Source organism: Mercenaria mercenaria, chromosome 10, assembly GCF_021730395.1.
Source record: "Mercenaria mercenaria strain notata chromosome 10, MADL_Memer_1, whole genome shotgun sequence".
NCBI classification, from domain to species: domain Eukaryota; kingdom Metazoa; phylum Mollusca; class Bivalvia; order Venerida; family Veneridae; genus Mercenaria; species Mercenaria mercenaria.
In genome coordinates, this window is record NC_069370.1 from 49,795,399 (window position 1) to 49,814,516 (window position 19,118).

Here is a 19,118-nt window from a genome sequence, read left to right on the forward strand (position 1 = left end):
ACCCAGACCCAATCATGGGTTCCAGAGTTATGGCCCCTTAAAGGGCCAGAATTTGCTATTTTGGCTTTTGCAGCAATATAGAGACTTCATTTATGGTTTGATTTGATGCAGACTTGCAAACTAACTTATGCAACAATACATCTTGGATTCCATGATGAATCCATCAGATCCAGTAATAGGTTCCGGAGTTACGACCCCTGATTGACCCCTAAAAGAGCCAAAATTTGTTAATTTTTACCTTGTGAACACAATAGAAGTGACATTTTACATTTGATTTTAACCACACTTACACACAACTTAAGTCAAAATAAGATCTCGGTTCCTTTCGAAAACTGGCTAGATTCCATCATGGGTTCTAGAGTTACTGCCCCTGAATGGGGCAAAATTTTCTATTTGGTCCCTTTCAGCCATATAGAGGTTTCATTTATGCTTTGATTTGATACAAATTTGCACAGAATGTTTATCTTGATGATCTGTAGGCCAAGTTCGAAACAGGGTCATGTGGAGTCAAAAACTATATCATCCGGTAAAATTTAAAGGAAAAGCTTGTTAATACTGTAGATGCCACATTTATGACCCTATCTTCATGACACTTTGTCAGAATGTTTATCTTGATGATTCCTAGGCCAAGTTTGAAACTGGGTCATATGGGGTCAAAAACTAGGTCATCCGGTCAAATCAAAGGAAAAGCTTGTTAACACTCTTGAGGCCACATTTATGACCCTATCTTCATGAAACTTTGTCAGAATGTTTATCTTGATGATTCCTAGGCCAAGTTTGAAACTGGGTCATGTGGGGTCAAAACTAGGTCACCTGCTCAAATTAAAGGAAAAGCTTGTTAACACTCTATGGGCCATATTTATGACCCTATCTTTATGAAACTTGGTAAGAATGTTTTTCTTGATGATTCCCAGGCCAAGTTCAAAACTGGGTCATGTGGGGTCAAAAACTAGGTCACCACTCAAATCAAAGGAAAAGCTTGTTCACACTGTAGAGGCCTTATTTATGACACTATCTTCATGAAACTTGGTCAGAATGTTTATCTTGATGATTCAAAGGCCAAGTTTAACCGGTGAGCGATATAAGGTCATCATGACCCTCTTGTTGGTATACCTATCAGTTCTAATCTACATGGTGTAAAATACTAAAGGAGACCTCCAGCAGCCAATTGTATAAAACATTTAACCGCGCGGTAACCACTAAGTGCCAGTAACCAACGTGGTAACATCGTGGTAAGCGATTGTATAAATAATGTCATTCGTGGTAACCACAATATAACCACAGTTAATTTTAACCCACCTACGGGAGCTTAGTAACCACAAAGTAACCACTCAAACATGGCCGCCGTACAATTTGACGTATTTACAGACAAAATTTGACAGACTTGGCGGATGAAAAATTACGCAAAAGGTATTCAGGTGTTAGCTGACAACACAGACAGACTTGTTGGACTTCTTGGACCGACTTTGGAACGACGGACGCAACGGAACCAAGCTCTGACACTACGGCAACAGATTTAATCCGACGACGAATCATGAGTGGGTTTTATGCTGTTATAGGGCTCCCGTCTGTTATTCACTAATCGGTTGTATTGACGAGACCCATGTTAAAATATTTTCGTCCGTTTATCCGCATTGAGGCCGCATTTGTTAGTAGAAAACATCAACACAGTATCAATGTCGAGGCGAACTGCGACCACAAAGACATGCATTTAACAACGGTACTGTATAGCACCATTGCGCACTAGCTCTACAGTACATTACATACACATTGATTCAGTATGTGAAATAAAGAAGCAAACATCTTACTTGATAATCCACATTCAGCAAAACACGTTTGCAGACATTTCATGAAGCATTTCCTTTTACAGTCCTACTGTCACTATAAACACACATTACTCCGAAGATACTTTTAAAATCCATATTTTAATTAAATGCACAGATTCTCTCTGGTTAATGCAGCTGTTTACACTGTTTAATAACCTTGACATTGGTAAAACACAATATGTACTGTACACACGTGTATTGATGACATCATTATACTGATGACATCATAAAAGTGCCTTGTTCAGGGAACTATATGGAAGGCCGGTTATGCGCGCAGTGCATTATTGGAAAATTTACCGCGGTTAAATTGATATTTTACTTGGTTAGGTTACCGCGCGGTTAAACTGGTTTATACAAGAGAAAATAATCAGTGGTTACCTAACCAAGGTATATACCGCGGTTATAGTTTTACCGTGGTATATTTTAACCATTGTTTATACAGTTGGCTGCTGATTGGCTAAGTTTTTGTGACTTTGTCTGCACAGCCTTGTGGGGTTGAATCCGGCTTGTCATTTCATAAAATAAAGCCACGCAGCTGTCTCCCTTAATGTCAGAGGTTCTACAAAGGTTCCAGCATTCTTGAAATAATATCTGGGGAGGAACTCAGGGTCTTCTTACACAGTTAAAAGTTGATACTAGAATATCTAAAATTGTGTCAGTGTGTCACAACAAAAATAGAATGATAGGAAATCTAAAAGTGAAATTATATTACTTCTCTTTTTCGTTACTGTTTTACAGTCAATCCAAGTCCTGGTAAATTACCTCTGCCTGTTTACTCGTTTCTATTCTTTCATGCTTTATTTATTCTGTAAACAAGGGTAAATTCATTGAGCATTTTCCTGTGTACTGGACTCAGGAAACAATTGTTGATCATACATTCAATTAAAACCTTTTCAAACAGAAAAATTATACGTTACTTCATACAAACTACTGTGTTTTCTTGAGAATTTAATACTTTGAAATGATAATTTTTGTCAGGGCTCTTAGAGACTACCAGAGCAGAAAATAAAACCTTTAAATAACTTTTTCTCAGGAACTGCTTGATGTAAAAGTTGGTTAAAAGTAAATGTCAGGGTCGGATGAGCTACTTGGGACTATCATGGTTCTCTTGCCTTCATTTTTGTTAATCTGTCTCCCAAGTTCAAACATGATTGGGAAAATATTATAAAAAAATGGAAAATATTATAAAAAATTTTGTTTGATCTCTATTAAAAAAGTTTGTATGATCTCTATTTTACATGAATTTACCCTGTTTACAGACTTGGCTTTGTTGTACTATCACATATTTTCTTTATAGTGACTAGCAGTTGGTGTGTTGTTTTTGTGGTTGTTGTGTTGCATTCTGCAGTATGCACATCCATCGAAATATTATTAAAATGTCACCTCAGTCATTTTTGCATCGTGCTGTGACATAATACTCTGTTCTTCTTGTTAATCAAAGATTTTAAAATACACATGTAATATTCATTTGGTATTGGATTGTATAATAGCAGGGAAATGTGTTTTTTTTTTAGTTCAAGTTGTTCCATGTTAGCATTAATTAATATAGTGTCCTGAACCCTATTAACAAGTCATCACAATAATCATATATTTTGGTTTATGTATATTCTAAAAATAGTTGCTAGTGGATTTTTGTTCATTTGAATCTTGTCTTGTATGCATTTATCTCTAAAAGCACATTATGTTACAGACAATAGCTTGTTTTTTTTTCATAAAGTTTATAGGTTTGGTTACTGGTAGGTGTGTGTCAGTTTAGTATGGACAGATTGTATATTGATTACAAAATTCCTCGGAAGTTCATATTTATGATGTTAATTTTAGAGTTTTACTGATTGATTTTCAATTACTGTAAAATTGTACAGGTTGTACATTAATTTCAAGATTCCTTGGAAGTTCATATTTATGATGTTAATTTTAGAGTTTCCCTGATTGATTTCAATTACTGTAAAATTGTGTTTTTGTAGTGCATGCATTTACGTACCTTCTAATAAGCTGCTGTTTTATCATGTTTATCACGCTTAGCTAAAGAATATAAACAACTGGTAATACTGGTAATAAATCAGCATCGAAATAAACTGGTGCAAGTTGCACTCTTTTAATGTCTTACTAAAACAATTCATAAAGTATTTTTAATTAATTTTGACATTTTTTATTAAAACTCTTGTGATAAAGACAAATATATATATGAGATATATATAACTCTAAGTCTGCTCCACCCTTTAAAGAAATGTCAGACACATAGAATTCTTTTGAAGCAAATTAAATAAAACATTTTTTTTCTTATGTTTTTATGGCCAATTTTGAAATTCTCCAATTTATGAATTTAGAATTAATATTTTCAGCCATCATGAAATTGAAATAGTGTACGTTTTCAAATGTAAATGCTGATACATGGATGTAGCCTTTATTGAGAAAAAGGTGGCTTGCCACCTTAATGATTTGAAAATTGTTCTTTTCTGTATTAAATTTTGCATGAGTTAGATTTCTTTGTCTTTGTTTTAGGTGGTGGAATTTGAATGTGAGTGCCTTGAAACTGCAGAGTCCGCTGACTGTTACACCCAGTGTTACTATCTGTGAAACACTTGAACTGCTTAACAAAGAAGGATTTGATCAAGTCCCGGTGGTTGATAAAGATGGGTAGGTAGAGTTTTTACATGTTTTTAGATATATTTTACATTCCCTATGGTGATACAATGTGGATATGGTTATACAGGGTGAATATGGCAGAAATGAAAATACACTGCTTACGTAATCAGTAGGTAGAGGTAAACACTAAGTTGCAGAATAACATCAGTTAATGACTACTTGAAAGAGTAAATATCCAACACCTTGATTAGTTTGTTAGTAAAATGATATCCCTGGAGTAGTATACTCTGTTCAGCATAGTAGTTGCAGTCTTCCTGCAGGGTTACACTCTAGTTTGTCCACTAGTAAATTTGTGGACCGTGAAAAATGTATAAAATGTGCAAGAAATGTACAGATTAAGTGTAACTGGGAAATAGAAAAAGTCTTAATTTAAAACCTACAGCATACAAGACATCTTAGGTGGAGGTTGCAAGTTCAGTCCCATAGCAAGATGATTGTTTTCCATGATGTTGTCATTAGAAAAAGTTATGCCTTGAATCATTTATTCCCACCCACATTGTCCTCGTATTCATGGGCAAAAGTTATACTTATGAAGAACAAGTCTGTACTGGTACTGATTCCAAAACTACTGGTTAGGTAAATTGACTACAAAGCTATTATTCTGAGGAGAAATGTTCCTGCACCCATATCTTATGAACATCATAATTATTTGCTGTGTTACAGAACTATCCAAGGTATGGTGACAGTAGGAAACATGATGGCACAGGTTATCAAGTCCAAAGTTCAGAAGTCAGATCCCGTTTCCAAGGTGATGTATAAGCAATTCAAAATGGTTCAGATGGACACATCTTTAGGACAGTTGTCACGGATGTTAGACACAGACCATTATGTTCTTGTTGTACATGGACAAAAACAGTGTAAGTAATTTTATATATTATAATTATTTTAATTTATACTGATTTTGTTAAAAAAACTTGCTGCTTTCAGCACACATCTCTTGTAGAGATAGTTATCAAGACTAACATTCTTACTGCAGTTTTAGTGCAGCCATATGGTGACTTGAGTTCATAAAATCGTGCCATTTGTGGGAAAAGCGTCAAACGTTTCCGGGTATTATCTATATAAGAAAACGAAAGGAAGTTGCTGTAATTACCAAGGTGGCTATTTTAAAAATGGCCACCAAAATCCTATATTTTTTCCAATAATCTGTTATCATGCTAAATATTTATAAAAAAATGAAAAGAATGCTCAATATTACACAGTATGATTTTTAAGACTGCATACTGTATTTGTTGACATTATATTGGATGTTACTGTGTTATCAAAATGGCCGTCAAAAGTAAAATGGCTGCCAAATATAAATATAAAGTAGGGATTTATTTCATGAACCGAACCATCATTATACTGTAAATTAAGAACATATTTGATTCCTACCAAACTAATGTTTATCTATGTACCTTGCAAATGCAAAGGGTATATGAGCCGTGCCATGAAAAAAACCAACATAGTGGGTTTGCGACCAGCATGGATCCAGACCAGCCTGTGAATCCGCGCAGTCTGGTCAGGATCTATGCTGTTCGCTTTTAAAGCCTACTGCAATTAGAGAAACTGTTAGCGAACAGCATGGATCCTGACCAGACTGAATGTGCAGGCTGGTCTGGATCCATGCTGGTCGCAAACCCACTATGTTGGTTTTCCCATGGCACGGCTCATATGTTTAATATCCAAGTTTATAAGTTTATCAGCCGTTGCCATTATATAATTACCAATACATTGGCAAATAGCTATACATAGCAATACCATCTTTGCAGATGAAGTAATATTTGCCTTTTCAAGAGCATATGTGAAATATAAAGACATTACACATCGAACTATACTCATCTTCATGGCAAGTGTCTAGCCAAATCCACTGTTTTCATTAGGCAAGACCACATAGGGGTTGACCACAAACTATTAAAATTACAGGTGTGCTTCCAGTGTGTATGCAGTCAGTTACATGTAACCTTAGTCTTTGTTATCAAACTATCAACATGTCATATGACTGTTTTGAAACCTACCCTCTAATTACATGCATCTCATGTTGATAAGCTAGTAAGTGTATATGTATTTAAACAGCTAATGTTCACTGATAGATAGCATTCATTTTGCCCATTTAAGATAGTCGTATTTCGACCAATTTGCACCTAATTACAGACGACTTTCATAAGGCCAAAAAGCAAGCTTGAATGTAAGTGGCATATGCTCAAAGTCACAATGAATATTCAAATATAAAGTGATGGGTAATATATTATTATTCCTCATAGGTATTTTTCAAGACATCAGAAATCTGTAGGGAGACAGTAGTTATCTAGTCCGCCTGCTTAGCTCAATAGCGAGAGCGCAGTTCCAAGGACATGGGGTTGTGAGTTCAATCCCTGTGACTGTTTGATAAAATAAAAAGACATTGTGTCTGAAATCATTCGTCCTCCACCTCTGAATATGTGGGAAAGTTGGCAGTTACTTGCAGGTAACAGGTTTGTACTGGTACAAAACCCTGGAACACTGGTTAGGTTAACTGTCCGCCACTATATAACTGAACTACTGTTGAAAACGGCGTTAAACCCAAATCAAACAAACAGTAGTGATCTTGCTATTCCCTTTGAGTTATCAGCAAAGGAGCTTGCAATGAAATGAATTTCAGCTACTTTTGTATCAATAAATCTGAAAATATACGGAAGGCTATACACTCACAAGAAAAATCACTAAGATCAGATCAGTTAGACTCAAAATGTTATAGAACGTCATGTTAAAACAAACTGTTTTGTTGATTTGAATCATGCAACAGAAGATTCAGACATGACATTTTAAGAAATTCCTGGAGGATTTTGGTAATGTACCAAAGATATTTAAGAATGTGCAATAAGATCTATGTTAAAGAAACCTAGGCTAGAACCAACAGCCACAAAAACAACATGCTTGTATCCAGTCTCCCACTCATTATTGCGACGGTAGCTGATATCAGTAAGAGCACCATCCAGAAAAGAACAAATCCTTGAGAAACTACAGTCTATATACAGAAAAATTCATTCATCTGAATATGAGCTAATGAAAGACCAGGTTGACCTAACTAAGTTCCAGAACGGCAATATTCAGCCTCTTGACCAAACTACATGTATCTTACAAGCTACTAGAACCATGACCATCTGACTGTGTTGCACTGACTTGAGCAGTTGATGAAATACAGTATACCTACGGGTCACAAACTAAATCCCAAAAGTTACATATATTCACCATTGGTGAAAAAAGGAGATGCTATGGAATGATTTGTTGTTACTACACCAACGCCTCCCAGTTGTTCTTATCTTTTAAGCCTATAAAGGCTATTGGTTGGTATTGCCCTATATTGTAACATGCTCAAACTCGATGCTGATAAAACAGAAATAATAAAAGATCACATGACCCAAGTCACTAAGTTCAAGGTCAAGGTCACACTAAGAGGTTATATATCAAGTAGCTTAAATTCTTGTCTACTTCATATCTTCAAAACAGCAAGAATGAATTTCATAAAATTAGCATCAGTTGTTCACCTTTGCAGAGAGCACAACCAGGGTCATTAGATGGAAGGTCAAGGTTACATTTAGAATATTGAATTGCTCTAAGATTCTTGCCCGCAGATGTGACTCAAATATCAAATAGCTTAAATTTTGTCTGTTCCGTTTATTCTGAACCACTGGCAGGATTATCATAAAACTTGCATCAGCTGTTAACCCCATCAAGATAATATGCGGAGTGCAAAACCAACGTCACTAGGTCACAGAGGTTAAGGTCAAACTTGCGGGTCAAAGGTCATTATCACAAAATTTTACTTTCCCTGTATCAAAGCAGCATCTAGGGGTATAGATTGCTTTAAATGATAGCTGTACATTCAAAGAGATATTTCTGTAAATAAAAGTTTACAAGGATGTTGTTGGTATGAATAGTATTGAGAACATTTTGTTGATTAAACACCTCTATGTTTACCCTGACAGATGAAGGTGATAGCAAGACAACCCAGAGACAGATGATATTTGGTATCGCTACAAGAATTGATCTACTGAATTTTATCACAGAAAACCTGTCTCTTATGGATGGACAGGCAAATGAAAAGAAGTAAAGTGAAGAGCTGCACAGAGCTGAACTACTCTGATGATGACACAACAAAATTGATTAATGTTAGAAACAGTCATTTTGATTGGTTGCAATCCTAAACTTTTCCCATTTATCCAATCATGATTCAGATTATCATATTCACGCAATTTGATTTGTATATGATGTCTACTGTAATCCAATCATCTTTCAGATTATCATATTCAAGCAATCTGATTGGCTACATTAGTATGTGATGTCTATTGTTATCCAGTCATGTCAGTATTGAATTAAGTTGAAATCAGTGTCTATTGAAAATTTTGTCTAGTCAGATTTTTGCAGAATTTTGTGTTAAAATCTAGGACCCAACTTCATAATCTAGATGTTGATTCAGTTTCTTTTAACATTATTTCCTGGCAAATCTCTTTTTATCTTGTCTTCATGTTTTGGCTGTATTTCTATGAGCTGTGTTATTGTTTATTTTTGGAAATGTAGAAGCAGATATCATTTGGATTAGGTTGTGTCATATTTCATTAAATACAGTCCGGCTAGCAACAGACATAAACAATATTTGAGCCACGCCATGAGAAAACCAACATAGTGCTTTTGTGACCAGCATGGATCCAGGCCAGCTTGCGCATCCACAGTTTGGTCAGGATCCATGCTGTTCGCTGACGGTTGTTCTAATTGCAATAGGTTTTGAAATCATACTGCATTGTAGAACTATATTTCACATTGTTGTCTCTTGCTCTGTTAGAGGAAGTACAAAGAAAGAAGGGATTGTCTTCCTAACACATGCTTTGTGATAACTTAATTGTATATACACGGTACATGTATTCCAGTGTTGCTCATAATTGTTTTTTGCATGGTGTTTCCTTAGGATTCTTAATGATATAATGGGGCATTTCCTTGTAAACTGGTGACAGAACGGGGACCATTGTAAAATGTTTTATTTTTTTTGTTAAATGTATTTTTTATTTGATGGTTATTATATTTTTGAAAGTGCTGTTAATCTAATGCCATTTTATTTGGCATACAAATATGATCAGAATGATTTTGGTTTAAGGTAATTCTGCATGTTTGATTAAGGTAATTCTGCACGTTTGAAAAACCGAAAGTGATGGCGTAACGTCATTTATCCGGAAAACGTATAATAAAGCCTCGATTCGGCGTACAGAAATGAAAATCAATTAATGAATTAATCGAAACATGTGCATGAATTTATTACAGTGGCACTGTTGCTATATCTTTTAAGTCAAAATTTGATATTAAAACAAAATTCGTATGAAGCGAGTTTGCTATTACCGAAATAATTTTACAAAGAAATAGAAGGACTCAGCCGGGGAATCCGGATTTTGTTCGTTATAGCCAAAAATTTGTATCAAGCGAGTTTGTATTAAGTGGACTCGACTGTATATTCTGAAGTTTTGAAAAATCAGAGTTTAATCAAATTCTACATTGTAGAAAAAAAATTGACTCAAACATGCAGAACTACCTTAACCAGAAGTTACAGCAGAACATCATTTATACAGAAAACCTAAACTAATGCCTGGTGGCCACTGTATGAGTAGCATATATGCGGCCAGCAATCTATTTCATCCCATGTATTGAGTGTTAAAAAGTCAGCCCTACTGTCTAAGTTAAGGTGAATTTTAATGCTGGATATGTTTTGATGTAAAATTATTCAAAATAATAAAATAAAATAAGCAGCAACGTAAGGACTCCAGCTGATATTTCGCGAATTGTTAAAAAATAAGCACACAGACTGATACATATTCTTGGTCATATGGTTAAAAGGAGGTAAATCTACAACCTTGAAAAGTCATTAAAAACTACTCTACATTGTGGAATATTTTCAGTATGTGAAAATGTCATCAAATTTGTTATTTTCCCTTTGAAGTCTATTTTGAAACTTGACTGAAGGATCAGTAGTAACAAGAAATAGCAATCGAACAATTGTATCTTTGTTGAAAAAACATGTTTTAATAAAATGCTATGTTGTAGAACAGTAGTCATTTCAAACAAACACAACTAGCTTAAAAGAAACTGATTTTTCCAGAAGATGTGTGGGTTTTTCTATGTCAAGTACACTGATTTGTCAAGAAAAGAACCAAACATTGGTAATTTATATAGGTGAACAGTTCAGCACAGTGTTTTGACACTCCAGTATGACCCCAGCTGGAGTGTATAAGTACTGTGAGATTTGATGTAAAGTAATTTTGAAACCAGAATTTTCAGTCCTGTTTGGGGCCTTATAACCTGCACTATGTGCACTGTAAAACGTAAACAAACCTAGTCTAACCCTCTGGCATGAACTTGGCTGGATTGTAACAGTACTGCAAGATTTTAACCTTGCAATATGACCTCTGCTTGATTGTAGCAATAGTGTAAGGTGCTTACCCTCCAGTATGACCTTTTCTGTAATATTAAATTGTAAGATTTTTACCTTCGAATATGACCTTAACGGTATTATAACAGTAGTTTTGCAACTTTCCGTCTTCCAAGCTCATTACGCATTAGAACTACCTTTTCGTTGCATGACAGAGCCAGTAGCTTCGAGACTACTTTAGAGACATACTACAGTAAGATTCTTTCCCTCCAATATTACCTCCACTGTATTGATGCAATACTGTAAGATTCTAACCGTTGGGTATGACCGCATTTGTAATACTGTGAAATCATTAATATTCGTGGGTGACTAAATTTCATGGTTGAGTCAATCCACAAAATTTAATCCCAACGAACAAGTAAAATTCCCATTCATTTTATGTTCAAAAGTTGAAATCCACGAATTCATATCCCCACGAAATTTTCGTTTTGACTGAAACCACGAAATTTCATGCCCACGAAAATTAAATGATTTTACAGTATGTTAAACTGCCATAAGATTTTGTTTGGATTGCTTGAAATCAAGATAACTTGAGCATGTTATTGCTCATCCCCTATTGACTTCAAGAGTTTGATTTTGTACTAATATATGCAAATATAAAAACTGATCTGCACTAATACTACCTACCCATAGTCTGTTTGATTGAAGCTCTCCTTAATGGGCGGTCCTAGGTCGAGGATATATGTGGGTTCTTGCAGAATGTCATATATACTGTTTTTTGATGTGGGTACAAAAAAAAAACCCACATGTCTTTATTCCGATCAAGTCATGGTATGGGTATTTTTATTTCAGGATGTTTTTTTTTCCTGCAAGATAATTTCATATGTGTGAATCTCATTGTCTTGCATTTTGTTGTTGTTGTTGTTGTTGTTGTTATGCTTCTGTTCAGTGAAGTCATTTAATTTCATGTGTGTGAAGAGTCCTGTATGAATATCAGTGACTTTGCAGTATGTAACTTATGTATTCCTACGCCTTAAAGTGACTTGTTAACACTTTTTGAGGAAAAGTATTCCTATTTTCTCTAAAAAGTGTTTGACGATGACCTTAGGTACAAACAAATTGACAAATATATTTTTTCAAGGTATTCCAGTGTATTTGCTGATACAACATTTAAAAGAGGGTAAACTTTGAAATAATAAATACAGTCATCATTTTAATAATATTTAATCCCAATTTTACGTTCATTTAATCTTTTTATGTCATATAAAATCATTGATATTCATGGGGGACTAATTTTCGTGGATTTAGTGGTTCAGTCAATCCACGAAATTTAATCCCAACGAACATGTAAAATTCCCATTCATTTTATGTTCAAAAGTTGAAATCCACGAATTCATATCCCCATGAAATTGCCATTTTGACCAAAACTACAAATTTCATGCCCACGAAAGTAAATGATTTTACAGTAAGCATTTTCTGTCAGTGTTTGTGGTGTGGAAATAACAAATGAATATGTGTCTTTAAATTTTTGTTAAAATTTTGTTTAGCTTTAATTATTTCATTGACATCACTGGATATGGTCACCTTCTTTTTAGCACAATATCCTTAAAAGTCCATTTCATAGGGTATATGTGGTCACAATGCCCATCTGTATGATAGTTTGTTAGTCTGTCCATTCATGTCTTAGCTATAATTTTGAGATTACTCAATGAAACTACACAAATGTTAAGCATGATTTGAGGACATACAAATTCAGAACTGTGCCTCCAAGGTCACAGTTTTTGGCACTTATAATTTTCCTGCCCATCCATATAAAGTGTTTTGTACCTCAGACAAGACTTACAAATGATTTAAAGAAATTCCATTGAAATATTATAAAACCGATTTGAAAGTGTGTTACAAGTTTTCACATTTTGTTTAATTTGTTGTGAAAATAGAATGTCTTTGTAATTCTAGAGGAATTCTTTAAATAAACTATTGATCTAGACATATGAAACTGTCTACTTCTGATAACACTACTTCTTGGTGTAACATATTAAGATATAAACATTGTTGCTAAGAGCAAATAAAGTTATTTTCAAGAGGAAGTTGTCTTGTTGTGTCTGTTGAAATAGTACTGCTGGCAGCATAGCTATGACAGTTGATCCATAAGTAATGTCACTGGAGCCACAAAAACATGTATAATGAAAGGAAACAATGAAATTCACTCCAAATATTTATTAATCATTTAGTATTATTCTGCAATTCTTATACTAGAAATATAATGCCATACCTTGGTATTTACTGGAATTGGAATCAGGTGTTCTTCACAAAATTACAATTCCATATGACTTAGCACATTATTTTGATGTTAAATGGTGATTGTTGTTGTTTCTTTGTTGAGCTTTTGTGACCGCTCAATGTCCGTCGTGTGTCGTGCTCGCCTCGGGGGTCACAAGTTTTACATAGACTTATATAGTAAAAAACTTTCAAATCTTCTTGTCTAAAACCACAAGACCTAGGCCTTGATATTTTTATGTAGCATTGCCTCTACCAAAATTGTTATTATGACCCAGGGTAAAAGAACTCATCTTCAGGGGGGGTTTTGGGGGTCTTAAGTTTTACATAGACACTTTATATAGGAAAAAAACTTTAAAAATCTTTTGCCTGGAACTGCAAGCCTAGGCTTAGGGTGAAAAGAGGCCCTGCTCTGATTTTACCAAGTTTAACATAGATCTTATATAGGAAAAAAAATAAAGATCTTGTTGAAAGTTAAGGCCTAGGCCTTTGATATTTGGTTATGTAGCATTGCCCTGGTGGATCTCTTACAATATTTGTTCCAATTTTATGCCCCTGGGTGAAAAGCCCCACCTGGGGGTCACGGTATAATTATGAGTTATATAGGAAAAAATACTTCAAAAATTATCAGATCATATTTCCTAGACTGTTTAATTATAATTACCTGATGACCCCAAGCAATTAGGGATCACTTGACTATGACCTTGACCTACTTTCTTGTTAATCCCCCGCCGTGGCGGAGGGATTATAGGAATGGTCTCCGTCCGTCCTTCCGTCCGTAACAAAATCGTGTCCGGTCCATATCTCCTAAACCCCTTGAAGGATTTTCATGAAACTTGGGTCAAATGATCACCTCATCAAGACGATGTGCAGAACCTATGAGCCAGCCTTGTCGGTTCAAGGTCAAGGTCACAACTCAAGGTCAAAGGTTTGAGCCTGCCATTTTGTGTCCGCTCTATATCTCCTAAACCCCTTGAAGGAATTTTATAAAACTTGGGTCAAATGATCACCTCATCAAGACGATGTGCAGAACTCATGAGTCAGCCATGCCGGCTCAAGGTCAAGGTCACAACTCAAGGTTAAAGGTTTGAGCCTGCCATTTTGTGTCCGCGTCTATACTCTAAACCCTTGAAGGAATTTTATAAAACTTGGGTCAAATGATCACCTCATCAAGATGATGTGCAGAACCCATGAGTCAGCCTTGCGCTCAGGTCAAGGTCACAACTCAAGGTTAAAGGTTTGAGCCTTCCATTTTGTGCAGCTCTATATCTCTAAACCCCTTGAAGGAATTTTATAAAACTTGGGTCAAATGATCACCTCATCAAGACGATGTGCAGAACCCATGAGTCAGTCATGCCGGCTCAAGGTCAAGGTCACAACTTAGGGTCAAAGGTTTGACCTTCCATTTTGTGTCTGCTCTATATCTCCTAAACCCTTGAAGGATTTTCATCAAACTTGGGTCAAACGATCACCTCATCAAGGCGATGTGCAGAACTTATGAGTCAGCCATGTCGTTCAAGTCAAGGTCACAACTGAAGGTCAAAGGTTTGAGCCTTCAATTTCGTGTCCGTATAATCTCCTAAACCCCTTGAAGGAATTTTATAAAACTTGGGTCAAATGATTACCTCATCAGAAACGATTTGCAGAAATTATGAGTCAACCATGCCAGCTCAAGGTCAAGGTCACAACTAAGGGTCGAAGGTTTGAGCCTTCCATTTGGTGTCCACTCTGTATCTCCTTAACCCTTGAAGGATTTTATCAAACTTGGGTCAAATGATCACCTCATCAAGAACTCATGAGTCAGCCATGTCAACTCAAGGTCAAGGTCACAACTGAAGGTCAAAGGTTTCAGCTCTGTATCTTCTAAACCCCTTGAAGGATTTTCATGAAACTTTGGTCAAATGATCACCCCATCAAGACGTTGTGCAGAATTCATGAGTCAGCCATGTCAGTTCAAGGTCAAGGTCACAGCTAAAATCAAAGGTTTTACCCTTTCACTATCCATAGCAGTGGCGGGGGATTTAGCTGTCTTTCAGACTGCCTTGTTTTTTAAGATACAGCCTTGAAATTTTGATGACATGTACAGTTTTGCACACCGATCTTAAAATACTTTCATGATGTGACCTACTGACTAACCTTTATAATATTTAAGATTGTTTGGCCACTTTGAAACATGTGTCAATGACTTAGGTGGTGCGTCCAGTGTATCATGGGCCCTCTTGTTTTTCTGTTGATAAAACTTTAAAATGATGTTTTCTTAGAAAAATAACGCTCAGCTCATTTGCACTGACATATCCTCGATTGATGAATATGTATTTTGATATAACTGAGACATATTAGGTACGATACTTGAAGACAGTTTTCCAAAATTACAAGTCCTTCGTAGTCAGGTCTTTTGTTTGTCCCTGCTGCTCTTACCAAAGTTGTGAAAGTCGTGACCGAGTGTGTCGAGCCCTGCTTGCCGCAGCTATAAAAGGGATTAAACTCACGCCCTGATTTTCATACCCTCGTGGCAATGGATTCCATCAGAATGAGGTGTCGAAGTGTTAATCAAGGTTGTAGGACTTTCTTCTCACGATCGATCCAAAATAAATTATGTATAAAACTAAATACTTGTTCGAAAATGTCTTGCATTTTCTTCTAGTACTGGTTCAAGTGCTTGACATGTTAAACATGTAACCATTTTTATCTCGCGGCGGTTTGGAAAGTAATATATAGCTTGATTTTGTGCATACACACCAAGTCACTAACATTGCGTCAGTAAAACATGTAACTTGATCTAACAGACTTCCCAATTATATGTGGTTGATATGGGACTCAGGAGTCCGAATGTGCACGTATCGGGTCAAACTTCGGAGGTAATAATTAATCACGAGTGCGTAGCAACGAGTGATTTAATATTCGATTCCAAACGACTGCCATTTATTATCATTAATTAGATTATGACATACTTACTATTTCGATTCTACAACGCAAAATTTCGCATTTTACCGTACACGTACTAAACGCTAGCGCCACCACCAAATTGTGTGATGGATATACATTAAAAGAGATGTTCGACATTTCGTGTGCAGCTATCGCCCGTTTACTTGTACATGTCGAGTAAAATTTATATTTGAGATATATTTTTAACTGATAGTACTTATTTAGCAGCTATTCGGAATGTAGTTCCTGTTGTATAACACTTTACTAGAGGTTGGCTGTAATTTCATTAAATATTATGCAATTGTGGTGCAGGAGCTTTTCTCTGATTTGCTGTGGATATTTCCATATATGCTAGTATTCGAACACCATTCCATGATGACGTCACACACAGTAAAACATACCTGCGCATTCAAAGTGATGATTCAGAACTGAATAACACGTATTCAGTACACCAAAGAATTACGAAAACACAGTTAAAAAATTAAAACACGATTTTTTGAAAATGTGGGTATTCACCCGAGTGGTGGCGCTTTACAGTTGTGGTGGCGCTGTGTATGTGATTTGTGGCTGATATATTCAATTTTAAAATATGAAAAGTCGGACTGCAAGCGGAAATTTTACAATATTGTGTTACCATCTATCCCACACTACACCGAATTACGTTACTCAACATACATAGATTAATTGTAACATGATCGCAAATAATTAACTGTATATGGATTAGATTGATCTAAGCTGTTTTAAATCAATATTAATCGATTGGAATTGAAACTGTATGTACTTTTTGAAAGAATTGATGAAAGTATGTCTTTGTTTACAATGTGCAAACGACGTAGAAATACAAAGGCAAGTAACTTAGAATCTAAATAAACAAATAAATTCTCACAAATCTTTGTTTGAAATAAAAGTATTGCTTATTTTTCATGACCTGAATTAAAGTACCTTCGTTTGTATTATAGATAAATTTAAAGGTTAGAAAATAATTCTACATTTAACATTTTAAACAAAGGAAATTTACAAGAGGCCCAAGGGTATTAAGTATTTTTTCTTTTTTTCTTGGATAATAATGTTTCATAAGGTACCATCAAACTGATGAATCGATTTTCTTTCTTATAACATGATTCCTTGCAGGAATTTATCAGTAGAGAATGTTTTTGGTTTTTGTTCCGATGCGTCAGCGTATTATAGGCTGTAACAGCGCACACTATGTAAATACGACATTCACTAGAGTTTAGCGCCACCAAATTTTAAAATCCTGGCATATTCTTACCCGAGATTTCATTATTTCATGATGTGCATATAGTATTTATCATTTCTACACTATTCATGGCAGGTATGTTCTTACAGTGGTCCATTAATCGAATGGTGTTCGAATATGGCCGATATGAAAATGTGCGACTGTCAGATTCGGGAGAATAGCTCCTGACACCACAATTTGCATATTATTTTAATAAAATCACAGCCAACCGCTAGTTAAAGTGTTGTTACACGGAACTATATTCTCCGATTTTTGAAAAAAGTTCTATCAATAAAAATATAAGATAAAATATAAATTTTACTCACGTGTTTACATTTTCAAACGGGCGATAGCTGCACCACGGAAATTTTCCTTATCACCACAATTTAATGGTGGCGCTAGCGTTTAGTAGCCGTGCAGTACTACATTTTCAGCGTAATACGTCATTCGGGTTATATGCTGTTACAATTTACCTCCTACGGTTAGAAAGTGTTGCATAGCCAATGGAAAGTTTAGATATTTGTTTCATTTTTATCAGAATTTTGAGAAGTATTCATGAATTAGTAATCTAACAGCTCGCAAACTAATTATGAACAGAATCATCAAATTAAGCGAGTTGACCCTGTCACGAGTGACGAGCTTAACTTTTATATGACGTCATACTTTGTCATACATTTACGACGTCACCGCTGAATCATAATTAAGCTAATTGAATCGCTCGTAGAGATCAGAACGTGTTTTATCATGGGCGTAGGAGCGAGTTTAACTTTGGGGGGCCCAAACCTTTTCGACCGGCGGTTTGGGGGGGGGGGGGGGGGGGGGGGGGGGTAGCGGCAAGGTATCCTCGGTGCATTATTCGTTACAAAGACTCAAAGCCTTGTACAGGGATTAATTGGGCCATAGGCCCCTCAAACCTTTATGTTTTAGCAATCATTGAGTTATTCTGATGATACACATACGACTAGGCACTGAACTGTGTTAATCAGTCATCTTATGTATTGTTCTAATTAAGTGTGCCATTTTTTTACATTCTTCTGTTGAAGCCCTGGACATACAATCAATTAGCACTGCATTTGTCTAATTGTGGTATAAAGTTGTGGAAATATCATTTCCCTTGAATGGACAATGAAAAACAAAAAAAATACATAACGTTTACATGCGTAAACAGGCTTAATAGTTAGGCCTACATTGATTTTGCAGACGCTCAAACCGGAACTGTAGTGATTGCGCTCAATCATATATTATTTTTATAAAATGTAAACAATTCTTGGCGTGGCGCGTACAGATTTCAGTACTCACACTACGGAAAGAGACATTTTTAGTCAGAATACAAGGGAAGGCCAAATGCAAATCAGAAATCAGGTTGAAAAGAATTATATGATGCTAAGTAAATGTTATATTAGACTGCAATTTATATCTCTTTTCCAAAATATTCGGGGGGCCAAACTATACTTTGGCCCCCCTCTCCTAGCTTTCGTGGGGCCTGGCCCCCGCTGCCCCCCCCCCCCCCCCCTTGCTCCTACGCCTATGTTTATGGACCTACACATAAGTCAGTATGACTTTTTATTAAATTTATGTTTTTGAAATGCTGTTTTCAACCGTTTGGCCCTGAAATAATTCGTATGTAATGGAACTGAAGTAGAATCTCTTATGTTACAATCATAGGGGGTGAAATGTAACAGCCAACCATATTTTATCGTAGATTCATGTATAGGCGATTTCGCTATATGTTTATATAGCAATTGCTGCGGATCGTGTTAGAATAATTGTCACACTGCTTGCAAATGATAAAGTCAGGTAGTTTCTAATGAAGTCAGCTACTGAAAGTACCTTG

The 19,118-nt window shown here is 35.7% G+C and overlaps 1 protein-coding gene across 3 annotated transcripts in view; it reads left to right on the top strand.

Moving 5' to 3' along the window:
- Positions 1–12,932, top strand: part of LOC123561618 (cystathionine beta-synthase-like) — a 52,245-nt gene extending 39,313 nt beyond the window's left edge. For 2 of the 3 annotated variants that reach the window (XM_053553045.1, XM_053553046.1), the window contains exons 12-15: positions 2,565–2,579; positions 4,329–4,463; positions 5,136–5,329; positions 8,420–12,932. In XM_053553045.1, coding sequence (XP_053409020.1) covers positions 2,565–2,579; positions 4,329–4,463; positions 5,136–5,329; positions 8,420–8,544 — 469 coding nt within the window. In that variant the 3' untranslated portion in view covers positions 8,545–12,932. The remainder of the gene's footprint in view (positions 1–2,564; positions 2,580–4,328; positions 4,464–5,135; positions 5,330–8,419) is intronic. The other variant, XM_053553047.1, reaches the window with a different exon arrangement.
- Positions 12,933–19,118: the final 6,186 nt, after the last annotated feature.